We start from the raw sequence: 19254 nt of genomic DNA, 5'->3' as shown, positions 1-19254 counted from the left end.
TTCATGTTTTATGTGCAAGAAATCTGTTTAAAAAATAGGGTTTTGATATAAAATTGATATCTTTTGGGCTGTTTGAAATGTTTTTTTCTTAGACTTGACATTAAAAAAAACGCATAAAATAGAAAATGTTATAAGGAAAAGGTTACAAAAGAAAAAGGAATATATGTAGAAGAATTCAAAAATATGGTAAGTTTATTTTTACAGCGATGTTCTAGTTTTGGCATGCCACTATTTTCTTTGCTAAGACTGAAAAAAATTTGCGTCTAAAGAATTGTGCGGGCGGTATACGCCGCAACGGCAATCAAAAATATACTTGAACGATAGATTACAAGGCTACTTTAATAACGAATTATCAATCTTAAAACAAGATCACTTTTTATCGCGGTGGTTATATAAATGCATGTGTCGCAGAGAAATCGTATCAGTAGTTATTTAAATGTTTAGAAGTGAAGAACCACCTCAATATCATATTTCTTTTCAGTAGCAATGCTTTTTAATATTTTCTTGCAACATGTAAAAGAATATCATGTTCTTGCTATTTAAATGAACGAAATATGGTTCTGCATTAAAGATAAAAAATTACGTTGATCAGTAAAGGTAAAAACTCGCGAAACATCTCAGATAGCGCGGTCATAAAAAAGGTAACTGCAATTAATATTGCTGTCAAATATGAAAAGCTATCACTGCAAAGTACGTGAGGATTAAACTTTGTGGTTTTTAATGTGTTTGAAAAATTGCGAAAATGAGTTCATGCGAATCCGCGCGAGATATATCTGTTATCCGAGAAATTAAAGTCATGCACAAGTTAAGTCAAGCAAATCTTAATTAGGACCATTTTTTTTAATTAAGACCAATTTGTGGTCCTGGGAAAAAACTCAATCTGCCTCTGTCCTCCAAATTCTGCGGCGACTAAGTAAACCTATATAAATAGGGTTAAGTATAACATAAATTATTTCTTTATTTTACTTTTTTTAGATGTTAAAAGCTCTAATATTTTTTTCAACGCTAACACAATATGTAACCGTCTCACTGGCAGGTAGGATTGTTCCAATTCGCATTCTATGTTGATTATTTACTAACACAAAAGTATGCTCACACTGGAGTACAATGCGTCAATATTAATTTAAAATGTTTCATCGCTTTCATCGCCTACATCAAGAAAATTTTTACTCTTTTCTATCGCAAACTGCAGACCCGATTTTGTGGCAAGCAAGTTAGTTAAAACAATGCTACACATATCTCTAATGAATAATGTACGACACAGTCAAGAGAAGGAATGAAAGCAAGACGTTAATTTACTATTTCTCTGGTGGATGTCGTCAGGACTTTACCTTCTCTTACTCACTAAACTGTCATTTTATTTAATGATTTTAGAAGATATCGAAAGTTTGGGATGCTGGAAAGATGCCAACAAAAAACGTACATTGCGATCAATGGAACACAAACATCACTATTTGGATGATCCTTATCCCAAACGATCAAACGCTGTCAAAAAATGTGCGCAAGTAGCTATTGATCATGGTTATTCCATATTTGGAGTTCAAAATGGTGGGCAGTGTTTTTCTGCACCCGATGGTGAAAAAACATATAATATGTATGGACCCTCCAACCTTTGCAGAGGTAAGCCATGTTTGTTTATCTTTTGCAAAATGTATCATCTTCCCCTTTTCTTTCTATTTATTATCATATTATTATTTTTTTTCGTTTTATTTAAGCGGAAAACATCATCTATTAGCGTAGGCTGTACACATCATTTCTTTACCTTGTTAACAAATCTGTAAAATTAATTACGTCACAGATTTTTCTGTGAAAAAAGTTATTGGTTAACAGAGTAATTTACTATCGCGTTACGTAGAATTTAAGTTATCTGTTTTTATTATAAAAATTCTCCTTAAAAACTTAGAAAAATATGAAAACTTAAGTCTTTTTAATCCCACAGAAGCTAAGTGACAATAATTATTAGCCTTAGGTAAAACATGAAGTTAGAAAAAGAGAAGGAGTTTGAACTCATCTCAGTGCGCGTTAAAACTTTTATGTTGTTTTTTCAATTACCCTATTCAACACTATTGAATCTTTTTTAGATGGCAAAGGTGGTAAATGGTCAACTGACATATACAGGTGCTTTAATTTACTTGTTTAACTTTTTGAAAAAGTTTACTAGCAGCTCTGTCTTCTCTGATTATCTTTTCAAGTTCGCAACAATAAAAGTTCCTTTTGCTTGCTGGCACAGATTCTGACTTAGAGACGTTTAGTCATGATTTAAGTTTTCTTTGATTTTATCGTATCAACTTTTTGTTTTATTAGCACGAAGACTTTCCATGCGAGAAGTATTCATAAATCAATCGATCCTTCTCCTTGGGATGCTTGTGAGTTTTATTTTTACTTTTTCTTATTGTTGCCAAAAATACACATAATTTTTATATGCAATCGTAACAAAATTCCTGAAAACTATAACCCATAAGCTTCATATTATAGAATTATCAAAAACATTTTACAAGTTTTCAGGCTAAAACTTCAGAAAAAGAAATTAACCAACTATCGGGGGATCATCGGGGAACCATCAGGGGACTATTATGCAGCCATCAGGGGACCATTATGCAGCCATCTGGGGACCATTAGTCTTGTTTTAATTTGATCTTGGGGTAACCTTACTACAGGTTGGAAGTTAAATTGCTTAAACAAATACGTAATCTTCGCTTCACACATATGTTTTCGATCTCAACTTACAAAGAATACTTTTCTATATCTATTTGCGGATGTTTTAGACTGCAGCCGTGACTTAGATATTGTTATCTTGATGGATGGATCAGGTAGCACCAGCAAGAAAAATAAGGAAAGATGGAGTGAAATAAAGAAATTCTGCACGAAATTTGTGAAAGGTTTTGACGATCATGCCCGCATTGGCGTCATCAGATATGGAGCTGATCCTGATATTGTCGTCGACATGCATAAAGGCAAAAAACCGGAGGTTGGTATTTCTCCTTACTCAAATTTAGTATAAGAAGTCTAAACCTGTGTTTTATTTAACATAAGCAATGTATCAGAGAGTTTTTGTATGTTTTAAGTTAAAGCTTTCTTAGTTATTTTGAAAAACAAAATGGCAGTGTGGTTAAGTCAAACACAGAACATCATTTTTAAATGACCTTGGCCTTTGCAACAATGTTACTGAACAACAACATATTTGTTTTTTAACTATTTTTGGACCTATATTTTTTTCTTGTCAGGATATTGGGGACGAAATTAAACCAATGGATATGCCAGGTGGTTCCCGAACATTAAACGATGCATTGAAGAGAGCATGGAGAGAACAATTGAAAGAGAATAACAGATCTGCAGCAGATAAAGTTGTTCTTGCTATAACGACAGGTAATTGTTTTAATCATCGCGTTATAACTTGCTTTTAAAATTCGTTTTAAAAGAAATTGAAAAAAATATGAAGTTAAATTAAACTTACCTTAATGCTAAAAAACAACCAAAAAAAAAAGGTTGTTTGACTGCAACTTCCAATATTTGAACGGTAAAGCTCGTCATTCTCATCTCCATGAGACTAAAGATGGCAGCGTATTTGGAGTTTGGATGTGTTGTTCCGTAAATTTCCAGGAAACGTCTAAATCAGCCAGAATACGCTGTAGCCAAAAAAAACTTTTAATGTGCATGTGTAAATAACGAACGTTGGAATGCTTTAATAGAAACCTTAATACACTGTTACAACAAACTCACTTTTTATATAATATTCCATATATAAATTTCCTACAGGTGACATACCATATGGATTGTATGGCTCATCACAATTTTTGTCAGATCATGACGTACGTGTCATTGCATTGGGTGTTGACAAAAATGTCCACTATGAGTTTTTACAATCGATTGCTTCTTATCGTGACGTCAGCAATGTGTTTTCAGTGAACAGCGAACAGCTATCAGAGTTGGCACCGTTTGTGTATAGAGATGTCTGTAACAGTAAGAATATTCAATTTTATTACTGTTCTTAAAGTATATGACTTAAGGTCTATTTAATCTGAATCTCGACTTGAAATTTCCCTACTTATTGTAAAAACGTGGTCGGGTATCAGTAAATAGGGTTGCCACGTGACAGGAATGCCACACCTCATAACCATTTAATTCGAACAGGAAGTTATGTTATTAGTAAAATCTTGTGTTAATTTGTCAATTGCATATTACACTTCATTGGGGACAGCACTGGTTTGTTTTTTTCTCTCCTTAACAAATATAAATTTAAAATCCGCAAACTTCTTGATTTCTTAAAAATCTCCTTAAATGTCCCCAATCCTCCCCATTTTTAAATCTTCTTGAAAGTCCCCAATCCTTCCCATTTTTAAATCTCCTAAGCAGTCCCCAGTTCTATTAATTTCAATTATTTAAATAGAGTGGCAACTTCGCGTTGTTTATCCATTCTGTTAACGTTAATTATTAGCATGGCAAATAATCATTCTTGTTACCTTTATGTGCGTGTATCTTGGTTGTTGCGAAGTTACTTCATAATTTCTTTAGAAAATGTTGAATCCGCCTGTCCCAGAGAAGTTGTTGATTTCGTTTTATGTCAACAGCGACAAACTTGTTCTTTTTATGTATGTGTTGGACATACTGATAATAAAAATCATGCCCGTTTTCCTGTTTTTCTTTCAGCAATGCCTGAGTACGTATCAGCTCCTACCCCTTCACCTACAAAACCTCCAGAAGAAGCAGAGAAGAATATAACGACTGCTAGTACTAACAGTACGGAAACCAAAAATACAACGGCTACATCATCGGCTGATAATAGTAAGTTTTAAAACTTAATAGATCAGTGTTTTACCGGATTCTTTGAAGTAAAATTACAAATACTCACGCAATTTATGTGGCGCTTAATATTTTGCCTTTACTTTAAGTTTACGCTGAATCTTCAAAATATGTTCTTGTTGTTTTTGTTATAGCGAATATCACAAATACTAACACAACAAATAATTCTTCAACAGCATCAAACAACACAGATACTTCTGTGTCTAACAATAACAACAACGCCACACAGCCAAAAAGCCGATACAACATACCCTTTGCAAAAGATACAATTAACATCCTACCTTCTAAATTGCAACGTTTACCGATGAGAGAAAAAACTTTAAAGAAAGAATCTGTTCATGTTGTTGGTTCTAAAAAGGCAGGGCTGCCAAAGAAGGCTGAGGTTGCTTTGAAAGGACGCCCCACAGGGACAGTGTTTGATAATGGTATGAAGAAAAATGTAGTAACAGCTGTCAAGAAAGGTGCAGCAAAAGAAGAAGTGGCTACGATGGTGTTAGTGAACCCTTCTCCGGAGTTAAATTTGTTTATAACCGATGCTGAAGCTAATGCAATACATAACCGAAAACCAACAGGAGAGGGTGAATATCAATACTCCTCGACGTCAAAGGATACAGTATCTAAAGGAAATCGAACATACTATCCACTTCAGAAACTTCCATCATATTCTAGAAATATTACTAAGCCAGTTCTTAATCGTAATCCTGACATAAAACCCGATGAAAATGTGTTTTCTGATCTAGAAGGCACGTCTAAAAATGACAATCAAGTAACCAAGGAGTTTGAACAAGATCAGAAATCCTTGGAGACTCTTTCAAATACAGATGACAAAATTCACGAGAAATCTGAAGACAGCAATCAGGATAGTTCAGCTTCCTCTGCAACTGTCTTCACACCAGCAGAAAACAATGCCATATCTGATAAGACCGCATTTGATAACGCTGCACCAGTTATAAAATTTTCAAAAGGCAAAGCAACTAAATCTATAGACAGTTCAAACCACAACAAAGACGTTTCAAAGAACAGCCAGAAATTATATAAAGACTTGAAAACAGACCAAGAATCCGATAAAATGAATTCAAAACTTTTAAAATTAAAATCAATGGAAAGGGAAGACTTAAACAAAACTTCAGACATGAGTAATAAAACTACAAATGCCATTGAAAATACTGAAACTATGTCTGCTGATGAAATGAAAAGTATCCCTTCAGATGATGGAAAGCCTGGTGAAGTTTACTATGATAATGCCGCTGCAGAAAAAGAAGGAAATGGTAATGCACCAGTGGTTAATGCTGAGACTTTTGATGGTGGAGAAAACAAAAAGGGCTCCGATTCAAAGATTGTTGGTCCAGGAGTTGTCAGTCAAACAGTTGAATTGCATTCTGGGAACGGTAAAAAGCATGTTAGTGACCATCCCGAAATGCACGTAGATTACAACAACTTTTTCTCCGGAAAACTAAACGATAAACTTAAATCGCACGAAATAACTCATCGAAAACCAATGTTTAATGGTCGCACTATTATAACTCCAGACAAAAATGGTCCTTTACCTGAAAGTACTATTACCCAAAAAAACCTAACAACTTTCCAAAACTCTTCTGCTTTTATTGATGACGCTGGCAAAGAGCTTGCAGAAATATATGATAAAGTTCACAAGATTAACGCTGACTTAGACGATGGTAAGCCATCGAAAGCAGGTACGTTGGTTAGTCCATCTGAAGAAAAATCAGTTAAGACTCCTAATAATGCAAGTCAGTATCAATTTACAAATGCTCCAACTGATACAGGACCTTCAGTATTTGAAATGGATGTTGATGAGCACAGGGAAAACAAAAGTTCCTTCATGTCATCTGAGGTAGCACAGACAATGCCAAACACCGAGAATGTCAACACAAACGCACTTCCATCTAAGGATCATGATGCTCAATTCCCACAGCAGAACGAACAAAAGTTGAATGAAAACGATAAATTAGTCAAAGAACAAAAGACACCCACCGATATCGTACAACCATCTTCTGAAAATTCGTACCATGGCGAAGAAAAGCAGCAGATGCAATCAACTACAGTGGCAACATTAGAAAACAAAACAGCACAGATAGAAAAAACAGAATCTAGCGTTCCAAATATAGAAAGCCAAGAATCACACCAAACTAGTACAGTGTCAAACACTGAAATGGTGCCAAATAATGAATACGGTGAAAATAATTCTAACAACATTGATAGTGCAAATAACAAAGAAGGCCAACCACAACAAAACATAGCAACTCCTGTTGCAGTTTCGTCAGAGGTTCAAAACTTCCCTGTAAACGCTGCATCAACGAATAACAGTTTAAGCAGTAGTCAATTGCAAAGTGTACAAAAATCTACACAGATCAATAAAATACCATTTAATGGAAACGTTATGCTTCAAGAAGATCATAAAGTTGATGGCAATAACGTTGAAAATTCGGAGGAAACAGTTGGAAATCACTTAACAAAGAAACAGGATGTTCACAACACTGAACAAGATACCAAAGATGACAAGACCCCTTCGGATGTTGAAACGGTTGGTTCTTTAGTAGGTGCTGTGGAACAAGTCTCAAAAGATGCAGCTGCGTTAGCCCAGCAGGAGTTAGATAACATGAATGATCGACGCAGCTACAAAACGGAAGATCTGATTGGAGGTGATTACAACGAAGGCTTCAACGCAGGCACACCTAACTACGACTATGCTGTATCAGATGATGAACAAACTCGCAATGCCTTGCAAGAGAGACGACAGGAAATTAATAACCTACTTAAAATATTAGACAAAGAAGATCAGAACAATCTACTTGGAAAAGGTAATGCAAGTAATCGGAATAAAATCCAATCCATTGATGAATCAGCTGCTACAAGAGAACTAAAAGCTGTTTTCGATAAAATTAATGAACGTATACGTTTCATACATACCAATAAACGCATTGGAACAAACTCTAGAAACAATCACTTAAGTCATCAAGATCCCCTCAAATATGTCAATACCATTACTGAATATGGTGATTCAGGAGCAATAAGAAGCGAGCCAGTTACTGGTAAAATCAACATTGATGGAGCGAATATTCCATTTGTATCGGAAGAAATGAGCAATAGTTATTACGACAATGACGCAGGTGATTCATCCACAAAAGGTGTGTTTAATCGAAGAAAGCCATGGAGTAAAGCAAAAAACCCTAGCAAGAAATTTGAAAATCAGAACAAAGAACATATTAGCCCCTACACAACAGATAGTGGTGACTCAGACTTGACTTCTGAGAAAGTTAGTAATTTAAATAAACAACCTTCTAAGAAAGTACCTGCTATAAAGCACAAAACAAATCGAGTTCCAACAAGTGCTTTAATATTGAATAAAGACGATATTCAAGATGTGAAAACAGCAGCCGTTTCATTTCAGTTACCAACCAACCAAAAAAATCAAAACAATGGTATGGGACCAGGTACTCCAGCAACTAAACAAAACAAGGCTACTAGTACAAATAGCTCACAAAAGAAATTCGATAAGACAGGAATAACGAACAGCTTTAAACTTCCAAGAATTAAAACGAGTGCATTGACGATTAAAGTTGATGATGATGATGATCAAAAGGGAAAAGGGAAAATCAATAAAATGCTACAGTCTTATGCGCAACATGTGCAAAAAATATCAACAGAAACCAAGAACCAACAAAAGATTGATGAACACAATAAGAAGATTGTTAACAAAATATCAAAGCTTGTCGATGCTATCAAACCAGTCGATAACGCACAAGCTATCCCATATAAAATACCGGAGTCAAATTCTATGGAAGCTAACTTGAGTCCAGAGCCATATAGACCTGACAAATCGTTATCGCAAGGAGAAAAAGCAAAGAACGAGAAGAAACTGAGTAAACAAAAATTTCAAAATCAAAAAAAAAAACCTGCCCTTTATCCAGGACCGAGTAGACCTTTGATCAATGTCTCAAATAATAAAATTAGCAGTCTTCAGAATATATCCTTTATCCCTGTTCCTGTAGACCCGCACACTCATCAAAGTAATATAATTTACAGTCAACCAACACAATACAATGACTATCAGAAAAAGATTACGAACTTTCAACCAAAACCAGTTGATCAAAAAAATCAGCAATTTGCGCAAACTAGTTCCAAGAGCAATGAGTCTATTGTAGGTCAGATTGTAAGTTTTAATCCTGTCCTTGATGGACAAAAGCTTGATTTACATCCAGTAGTAAACAATGCAATAATCACAAATACCGATTCATCCTTTAACAAGAATCTCAATTCAATTGGAAAGCCATATATTTCCATCAACCATGCCCATACAAAGAATTTAATCAACAATAAGGGTCCAACGATTGGTGCGTATGATAATGAAGATTTAGTGCAACAAGTCAATACCTTAAAAACATTTGTTAAAGGCAACAATCTTCAAGACCATATGCTGGTAAACCTGAATGGTATCAATCAAAAATCATCTAATCAATTTCTTTCTAGACTCCCTTTACCGAATCACCACAGTTTATTTTTTGAAAAGACCTATTCCAATATCAAACCAGGGCACGGAATAGGCGTTCCGTTTGAACCAAAGTTAAAAGAGCAATATAAAATAGGAAACTACGTAAATAATTTCCATGGCAGTAATATATTTCGACCAATCAATAGTACGCTTGGCAGAGAAGAAAATCGATTAAAATTAGTATCATCAAAATATAAACATCTGAATCTGAATACGTTAAGTCGGAAGGATGTGGCACCCAAACACACCATAAAATCACACAAGGTTACACAACCAGAAATTCCTGCTGATGTTGCTTCAATGACATCAATTGGTCAAGGAGTTAAACCACGGCTAAATAGTCACGCACGACCCACATTGGTTCCACATCATCCACCAGACTTTAACAGTTTATTTGAGCATGTTCGTAAAACAGGTGTCTCAGTGCATCACAAATCAAAATCACATTATGTGAAAGGTGAAAAGAAAACGCTTCAACAACATAGAAAGAAGACATGGAAAGATTCTTTGGGGTGGGCTCGTCAAGAAATTGCAAAGGAAAGAAAATTAAAGAAGATTAAAGGGAGCAAAAAAAGTGGCACATGGACTGAAGGATTATTTCGACCAATAAAAGGAAATCCCTTGCTTCGAAAGCATTTTGTAATCAATCACAAAAGAGGCAATACTAAGCTTGCTTCAACTCTGCGAAAAATACTATTGGCAACAAATTCAAATCAAACAAAGAAAACCCCACGCAAACATAAACCGAAGGAAAGAAAAAATTTTCTACAGAACGAAGATAAAGAATTTAATATGTTAGAAAAAAAAATTAAAAACATCGAAGCCACAATATCAAAGACAACAATAATTAGAAAGAAACCAAAAGAAACTGTCACTGCAAGTGTCAGGGATGAACTCTCAAGTACCGTGCGGCGAGAGGATGGAAGCAGCCCCAGGAATGACAAGAAGACTTTCCTTGATCTATTAAACAGAAGAGGGAGACCGATGACAGAGCAAGATGTCAATACAGTTCAAAATTATTGGAGTGGAAGATACGCCAGCAACCCGGCCCCTAATACATACACTAACGCATATAGTCGAAATATACCAGCTAAGACAACTAGTGCAGGTGGAACAAGCCCTTTTAGTCAAATTGCTAAAGAGCTGTATCGCGTTCGGAAGCTATATAATTCTCGTGTCAAAGGAAACGAGGGAAAGGGAAGTTTTAAGCATGGCATGAAACACAAAACAGAAAGTTTATCAGCAAAAAAACAATCAATTAATGAAAATAAAGTCAAGAACCTTGACATTCTCAATCTTGAGGACAAACCAGAATCAAACTGGAAGGATCTGATCACCGGTGAACTAGACAAAGAAATGTCTGAAGATGATCAAATTAGATTGTACAACAAAAAGATCGATTCTTCAAAACAAATTGAGGTTGGAAAAAACAAATATGTCTTCGAAACCACACCTGCCATGTCGAAACAAATTATAAACAGAGGAAATAAACCAACTGCCAAGACAGAAGTTATGACTGATGCTGATTTTCCGAAAAAGTTCTCCATAGCGGATTTTAAATTGTCAGATTTGCCAACATTACCAAAAGGCAAATCTTATGTTCTTTCAACCCCTTCGTTAGGTAAGTCTCTTGCGTTTTATTTCACTTAGAATAATGGGAAAGTACACTGGAAGTTAACAGCAGGTAACAGATTTTCTTGCGAGGCAAGAAGTGGAGCAATTTTTCCAAGCGGCCGATGTTAAAATACTTTTTGCCAAGTTATTTACGTTGTAATGGAGTCATAAGGTTATAAGTTGTAACGGCTGGAACGGTATTATTAGAATTCATCAATATCAATAAAATTATAAAAAGCTAAGGAACTTGGCACTTGCACGTCAGGTGGTTGGACTGTTTTTTTTTACTATAATTAAAGGAACTTTTACATTGTGCACATATGCAATGTACAGAAAAGGGAGAATCATAATAGAATTAATATAAGGCTCTTTTAAAGTCGATATGCATTCTCAGAGGAAACGAAAATGAGGAACAGAACGTTCTTCCTATTGTTAAATTTTTGTAAAGACTTTTACAATAAAGTTATCCGTTTGAGTTAGACTTTAAAATGTGTAAACAATTCAAAAAAAAATTAAACTTTTTAAGTTCTTTTCGCTTCTTTATTGACACATATAATCTATCAACAGGTTACGTTATGGTAAGAATTCGAGCTGATTCTTCGTTTGATGATGAAAACAACAAAAGAAAAAGTCCATACTTTCGCGAAATTGAAGAACTGTCACCTGAAGAAGTCAGCAAACATGCCTCAGATCTTTCGAAATCGTACGCAACTGAAAAAGAAATTGCTCAAGCTGTCCACAAAACTGACACAGAAAAAGAAATTGCTGAAGCTATTCACCAGAAAATTCCGCACGAGAAAACATTTTTTCAAGCTATTAAAGATTCTAGCGAGTCTTTCAGTGAACCTCTAGAAGAATCAATTCATTCCAAATCAACAGAAGGAAGGAAACCCCAAGCTATTGTTACTTATGTAGGTAATCCTGTCAGCAGACATCGTGCCATCTCCAGTGAAGTAAACGAACAATCGGACGAACCACAGTACCATACAGCATCTCAGCACACCATACCAGACAAGCAGTTGCAGCCGAACATGAAGCAAAATACAGTTGATGTTATTAAGACTGAAGATACTTATGAACCTATTGAAGTACAGTTATCCAAAACAGCAACCAACCCAAGAATTGTTACTAATTCAATATTTGGTGGAAAGGTACAGTCTTATTCAAATTCTTCAACTTTTTTGAATTCATCTATAGAAAGCAACGTCAATGATGCGGAGAGTGAAGGATTGATTAATATGGTTCATTCAGTTATCAAGGAGAACGCGAAAGAAAGTAAAAATTTCTTGCAGCAAAAACCAAAAGGTTCTGTTATTGTTGGTGCAACATTGACACCTGAGAAAGAGAATGATGGTGAATTAAGCAACTTAATTAATAAAATCCATTCATTAAATTCGCAAATTAACGATGCAAGCGCAAATACCAGTGCGCCACATGTTCAGGATTCTAACAACAAAAACCTGACTGTGTTTATGACAAATGCTACCACTGATTCTGAAGAGAGCGCAACAGTGAATAAACCTCAAAAGATAAATAATACTTCATCGGATGATAAAGAATTACCTGTTGTATTTAACACAAGTAAAGCTAAAACACATGCAAAAAATAAAACAGAAGACGATAATCAAATTGCTTTTCAAAATGCAAGCATCTCAAATGAACATATTCAAGACAAAACAGATAAGGATTTCATGGCAACGTTAAAGTTAAAAAACAATGGTAGTAACACACAAGAAACACTAGAAGAAGAAAAATTAGCTTCCGTTTTTGATAAAAATGAGAGTTCAGACAATCATACGGAATCTATTACGCAACCTGATAATTATTCTTTTAAAGATGAGAATTCACTACCGAAATTCTCACCTGTTGTCAATGGTACCGACAAGAGTCTAAGTAATAATAATTCATTGAATACTACTTCAACAAAAGATATTTTTGAAGTTAGTGAGAAAACTTCAGTAAATGGGAACTTTAAGAATTCTACAGTTCAAAACTTAACTTCAGGAAATAAGAATTTGAAGAATTCTACAGTCCAAAACCTAACTTTATTGAAGCCAAACGAAGACGAGAAAGAGCATTTCACAAATACAACGTTAATATCAATGGTAAAAAATGGAACATATAGCAACAAAGTAGACAATAAAACAGTGGGAGTTACAAAAACAAGCGAACTATCAGAGAAAAACTCCACTATTGATGATGCTGATACCAATTCTATGAGTAGTCTGGAGTATACACTTGGTAAGAACTTATTTATAATAGGCTGTTCAGGTCAAATTTTTCTATGCGCCGCTCGACCTTCTAGCCGTATGCAACGTTTTCTACATTTCTATACGGTTTCAACGAGGGGTCGCGCAACTCCTAACTCCAAGCCATTCTCTAGTTATTGTTATTTTTATGATAGATAGTATAGCCCTTTTTTGTTGCGTTTTTCGGCCAATTTCGCAACAAAACACGGCACAAAGACGGGGGTCATGTATAGGTTTTTTTCACAATTTCTATCTTTAAAAATCAATAACTCCAGATTGAGACATGGTAAGAACTTAAAATTTTTACAGTAGATAGTATATTTGTAAAAGAAAAAATATATTAATTTTTGATGGTTTATTTTTAGAAATGACGTAATGATGACGTCATAGCTCAAATATTACTACAAATTGCTCTAAAAGCGCAAGAAAGTATACAACAACCAGTAAACAATTTTATAAACTGTAATCTTAACGTTAAACAAAGTTCATTAGAGTGTACGAAATTTCGGACAAGGGTGTAAATTTGCAGACCAGATAGAAAAAATGACGTCATAGTTGAAAAAATCTTTCCAAATTGATGAAAATGCAAAAAAAGTTCACAGGAACATAATAAAACACCACAAATTAGTAACTATTCAAAAATTATACAAACACTCTTAAGGAGTACAAATATCTGACAAGAGTGTAATTTGCAGACCAGATAGAAAAAATGACGTCATAGTTGAAAAAATCTTTCCAAATTGATGAAAATGCGAAAAAAATTCACAGGAACATAATAAAACACCACAAATTAGTAACTATTCAAAAATTTTACAAACACTCTTGAAGAGTACAAAATATTTGACAAGAGTGTAATTTGCACACCAGATAGTAAAAATGATGCTGTAGCTCAAAAATAACATAAAATCAATGTATAAAAGCAAAACAATTATACAATAACCGGCAAAAATGTTTATAAACTGTAATCTTAACATTGAGAGACTTCATAGAAATGTACGAAATTTATATTTGCAGACCAGCCAGGGAAAATAACGTAATAGCTGAAAAGATATTTCAAATTTAAGGAAATGTAAAAAGAAAGTCCACAGGAACCACTGTAAAACAATAAGTTGGTAACTATAAAACTTTGACAAACACTCTTAAAGCTTGCAAAATATTTGACAGAGTATAAATATGCAGACCAGATGAAAATGGAACAACTGCACCTTTTAGCACCTAAATAAAAAAAGAACGCAAAATATTAAGCTACCATAAGTGCTAAATGTTTTAATAGAACAATATATACCACATGTCACAAGTTGACAAAACAATGATCCTCAAAGGAAGAAGTTTTTGCCATAAAAAAGTTCCACGGTTTGAACGAGTTACATTACCACAAAAATTTCTTCCCTCAAATATATAACTATACTATAACTAACTATATTCTAAGATAACATAATAACGTCTCCCTTCTCAAAATCTAAAATTCTTTCAGAATGTCACACATGTCATCAATTGTGTCAGTAAAATTTTTCATTACTGTTGCCGCATCGCCACCTGCAACTTCTGATAATCCAAATGTTAAAGTTTTTCCTTCCGATGTTGTAATCTGAAAATTTTGATAATGTTTATGGTATTTTGATGTACCATCTCCATGTAAACAATTACCAAACGCCTCCTTGTCATTATCAATCATTGCTTCTGCAACCTGTAATTGTGCTAAAATTAATGCTTCTTGCATTAAATGACTTTTTAAACCTTGTGAAGGCAACCTGTCAACCCTTTTTTTTGCAAGTTTTTCAAGTACAACCTTGATTACATCATTTACCTTTCCCATGCTGACATTCAAGGAAAGTAATTCCATAACAACTTCTCTTATTTCGTCTGAATAACGACCACCTTCAAATGTTACAATTTCATTGTCGTTTAATAACGAAACGAGCATTTGCAAATTACGATTTTCTTCAGTAAGTTGCTTCATGTTTGTACAGAGTTTGTCATAATCACTTTTTAAACACTTCATATCATTCACTTCTTTGTGGTCAATCAATTTTTTCTGGTTTTCAATTTTTAACAACAAACTGTGCGTCTTTCTTTTCAGTTTTGCTTTCTCATTCCGCAGATCATCAACTATAGTTTCACTGTTTTCTAATTTATCATTGAGTCTGTTCAAGTTTACTTTCATGTCATCCAACTCATCACTTTTATTCTCAGTACCAGATATCAATTCAGCTATTTCTGATTCCATTTTATTAATTTTATCATCTCTGTTTTTAATTTTCTTTGATAAATTTCTCAATTTATCTGCCCTCACTTTGCTATTATCTTTAAATTTCAATTCCACATTTCTAAGTTTTTCCTCTACTTCAAGATAATTGTTCTTTATACGACGATATTCTGCTGTCAACTTATTTTCATCCTTCATTGCTACAAATAACTCGTTACTAAGTTTCTTAACCTCTTCGACTTGTGTGTTGTATTGAATTTCTAATTCTTGAAAATTTTCGCACTTTCTTTTTAAACTTTTGTTTTCCTCCTTTAATTGTTTCATTTTCTCTTTAAACAAAACTTCATTTCTAGAACTAGCCGCATCAATAGATCGCTGATGTGGGGTAATTTGCACTGGAACACTAAACTCAGCTTCCAACAAAGTTTCTATAGCAGAATTAGCTTTCCTTTTTTTCAGACCATTTACTTTCTCTACTAGTCTTTTAACTTTTGTATATAACGCTTTTTCTGGACATGTTATTTCAACACCAAGTAAAACAAATCCATCACTTACTTCTTTAATGCTTTTTTCATTCAATGAAGAAAAAAGATCATAAACTTGTTTATTTTTAATACTCATTTTTAAAGCTGAAAATATATCAAGCGAAACTGCACTAATAATTTTATTGTCTAACATAAGCTGCAAAACTTTCAACCAATGCATATTATTTTTAAAATACCATTCCTACCTAGACTGTGTATTATCTGCCTTTCTAGTTTACGTCAGCAATTATGATATAGCTATACATACTAAACAATGGAATATTTACAAAAATAACATTATATAATCATTATCTCTTCAATTATTATCTAAATCTTGCTTTTTAAAACAGTATAAGCTAGCTATAAAGTAACCTACTCTGACTCTTAGCTAACTTTAGGCCTGGAAAGTTGGAAGAGAGACGTTTTTGTAAAAAAGAATAATGGTAAACAGTAAACAGTTTGCAAGAACTGAGTGGGTAACAAATTGGTATCTGGAATCAACAAATTTCCAAGCCTAATACTTTAAGTGTTTAAAAACCAAATCACACTAGTAGTAAGCAAAATATACCTTTATCTATTAACCACACAGTGGTATGGAATAATTAAACACAACATCACACACTCCATCTTCTGGTCCACTACTTCGGCTAATATATATATAGCTAGGTAGCTAGCTAGCTTTGGTGCTTTAGTTTAGTAGCTGTGTCTAATGTTAACTGGAATATCTAGCACATAGCCATGATTAATAGTCATCATTCCAAGACTATAAATTATATAATAAAATAAAATAAATAAAAAGTCGAAATTCGTTGTTGCACTGCAGCAAGTCACATAGAACTTTAAGACGGGGGTTCGATATAAACAAAAAATGCTTTTTCTCCAGATTTGTCATGCAGGAAAGTTAGGAATAAGAATAGAAATTGAAAGTATATTTTTAATATAAACTAATTTCAAGTGAGACTACCTGATACGTCATGCACTTTCCTCTGTTTGCGCCAAGTTTACATTTCCCTCGTCGAAATCTGAATACACTGTTGGTCGTTTAAACAAGTCTCATTCCAAAAAACAAATTTAAGGTACTTAACAATCACTATCTGCCCATACACCATCTGTCTTAAGCGAAATAGGTGCCGAATTCGACGATTTAAAATAAGTGCCATCACGCGCAATAACAAAATACGCGTTGCCGTGTGCGAGCTTGTTTTAAGCTGAATTTCCGAACACGGCAAAAAGTCACGTGACTGAACAGCCTATTTATAACCCACTTTAAACTTCATAAAAGCAAGACCTCTTTAACATTCTTTAATAAGGTTTCAAGAAAAAATTTACTATATGCGAAGATGAAGACAGTTTTTTGATGAGGCAAAAACTGAATGCAGGTTTCTTGCAAAAAATCTAATTTCTTGCAAATTAAACTAAATGCAGGTTTCTTGCAGATGAAACTAAATGCAGGTTTCTTGCAGATGAAACTAAATACAGGTTTCTTGCAGATAAAACTAAATGCAGGTTTCTTGCAGATAAAACTAAATGCAGGTTTCTTGCAAATTAAAATAAATGCAGGTTTCTTGCAGATAAAACTAAATACAGGTTTCTTGCAAAAAAAAAATGCAGGTTTCTTGCAAATTAAACTAAATGCAGGTTTCTTGCAAATAAACTAAATGCAGGTTTCTTGTAAATAAACTAAATGCAGGTTTCTTGCAAATTAAATTAAATACAGGTTTCTTGCAAATTAAACTAACTACAGGTTTCTTGCAAATTAAATTAAATGCAGGTTTCTTGCAAATGAAACTAAATGCAGGTTTCTTGCAGATGAAACTAAAACGTTTCTCTGTGAGGGTAACAACATGTGGTTTTTATGAGCGAAGATATTTTCATCAAATTCGCAAAATTGAATCCCGCATATCAAACTTTTATAATTTAAATTAGCAAAAAAATTTTTTCTCCCTAGTGAGTCAAATGACATCAAATTTCAAGTTAATTCCATCCACGACTGCATGACCACTCTTAAAAAAATATCAAATTGAATAAGGCGTACACTTTTATCTAATACTAAAAAATCTGAAACTATATTTTAAACAGGTTGCAACAAACCACTTCGCATTTTGTACGCGATTGATGTTTCTGATGGACTTGGAGCTGGACCAATCAGAAAGAAGCGTTGGAATCGTTTGAAGGAATTTATTGGTAGTATAAATCGTGACGTCATCCATAACGTACGTCATCACTTTATGGTATACAATATCGAACCGCGATTCTTAAAAACATTTGATACTTGTGATAAAGACACGGAATACTTCATGACCGCTGATGAATGCTTATGCAGCAAAAAAGATCGCATATCGAGCTCAAGTGGGTGCAGCGTTAACAATCCTACCATGGGTGAGAGCATGGAAGACTGGGGCACAAGTGGTCCACGAACAGGTCAAGCTTTAACTAGAGCACGCAAAGAATTTTTTGCAAAAGACATACATAAATATAAAAATGTGATCTTTTTAATAAGTCACAAAGACTCTATGGACAGTGTAGAAAAAGCTGAAAATGATTTAAAGAGAGATGGTATTAGTTTAGTAGACATAGAACTCGGTGACCGTCACGACCTAAAACGTAGAAACATTGTGCAAAAGGTACGGCACCGACATAATCATAGAAGAAGTGACATTGAGAACGATTCATCATCACCGTCGCAGGATGAGCATAAAATGAAAGTGTCTCTAAAAAAACTTCAAACGACGTTAAGAAATATTGTCGGGAAAGTGTGCAAGGCGCAAACCGACGATGATGCTAGTAAAAAATCATCAATACATCAAATGTCCGTATGATGATATCCTCAGCTTAATTTCGTACCCAGATCTCTCCATTTCATGTGATCCAACCTGTCAAGCAACTAAAAATACTTTAATGTAGTAAAACAAGTCGGTTTTTTAAGTTGTTTAATGACAAACTCAGCCAAAACATTTTTTCTTCTTGTTCAATGAGACTATGAGAATATATTGTATCAAAGGAGGCATGGAAAAAAAAGGTCCAACATAATATGCGTTATCTCGATCACACTCAGCATGAGTGTCATTAGAATTTTTTCGGGATTTTTCTGAATTGTATTATCTTGTAAATAAAATAAAGTTTCTTACATTAGTCGTTTTTTCATTTTCTTCGTCTCCTACGTTTTGTTATGCTGAAATTGAATAATTTCAGACTTGTGAAAAAGTTGTCCATTCCGGCTTAAGCTCAAACCTAGTTAAAAAGAATTATATAAAATTCCTTCAACTACCTTAACACTATTATCTACAATAATAATAGCTGTGCGTAAAAACCAAGTTGTGCTACGGAACGCACGAAATATATGTTAAAGAA

At 34.0% G+C, this 19254-nt stretch overlaps 1 protein-coding gene and 1 long non-coding RNA gene across 3 annotated transcripts; one reads left to right on the top strand and one right to left on the bottom strand.

Annotated features, from left to right (window-relative positions):
* The first annotated feature begins 4 nt into the window (after positions 1–4).
* LOC130622945 (uncharacterized) lies at positions 5–19035 on the top strand. Of its 2 annotated transcripts, none has more exons than XM_057438404.1 (12): positions 5–186; positions 976–1036; positions 1378–1620; positions 2082–2118; positions 2305–2366; positions 2766–2968; positions 3225–3366; positions 3757–3960; positions 4648–4782; positions 4935–10931; positions 11492–13165; positions 17983–19035. In XM_057438404.1, exons 1-12 carry the CDS (start codon positions 184–186, stop codon positions 18720–18722), a joined length of 9501 nt encoding a protein of 3166 aa, XP_057294387.1. In that variant the 5' UTR covers positions 5–183; the 3' UTR covers positions 18723–19035. The 2 variants fall into 2 exon arrangements, with proteins under 2 accessions (XP_057294387.1, XP_057294386.1); XM_057438403.1 differs by having other exon boundaries at positions 1375–1620.
* On the bottom strand, positions 13514–17121 carry LOC130622955 (uncharacterized). Its single transcript, XR_008981120.1, has 3 exons — positions 16868–17121; positions 16472–16666; positions 13514–14388 (listed from the first exon to the last, which is right to left on the bottom strand). It is a non-coding gene; the product is annotated as an uncharacterized LOC130622955 (long non-coding RNA).
* Positions 19036–19254: the final 219 nt, after the last annotated feature.

The sequence above is a fragment of the Hydractinia symbiolongicarpus genome, chromosome 13, assembly GCF_029227915.1.
Source record: "Hydractinia symbiolongicarpus strain clone_291-10 chromosome 13, HSymV2.1, whole genome shotgun sequence".
Classification (NCBI taxonomy): Eukaryota; Metazoa; Cnidaria; class Hydrozoa; order Anthoathecata; family Hydractiniidae; genus Hydractinia; species Hydractinia symbiolongicarpus.
The sequence above is the reverse complement of the archived record's forward strand: the minus strand, read 5'-3'. Positions and strand labels throughout refer to the sequence as shown.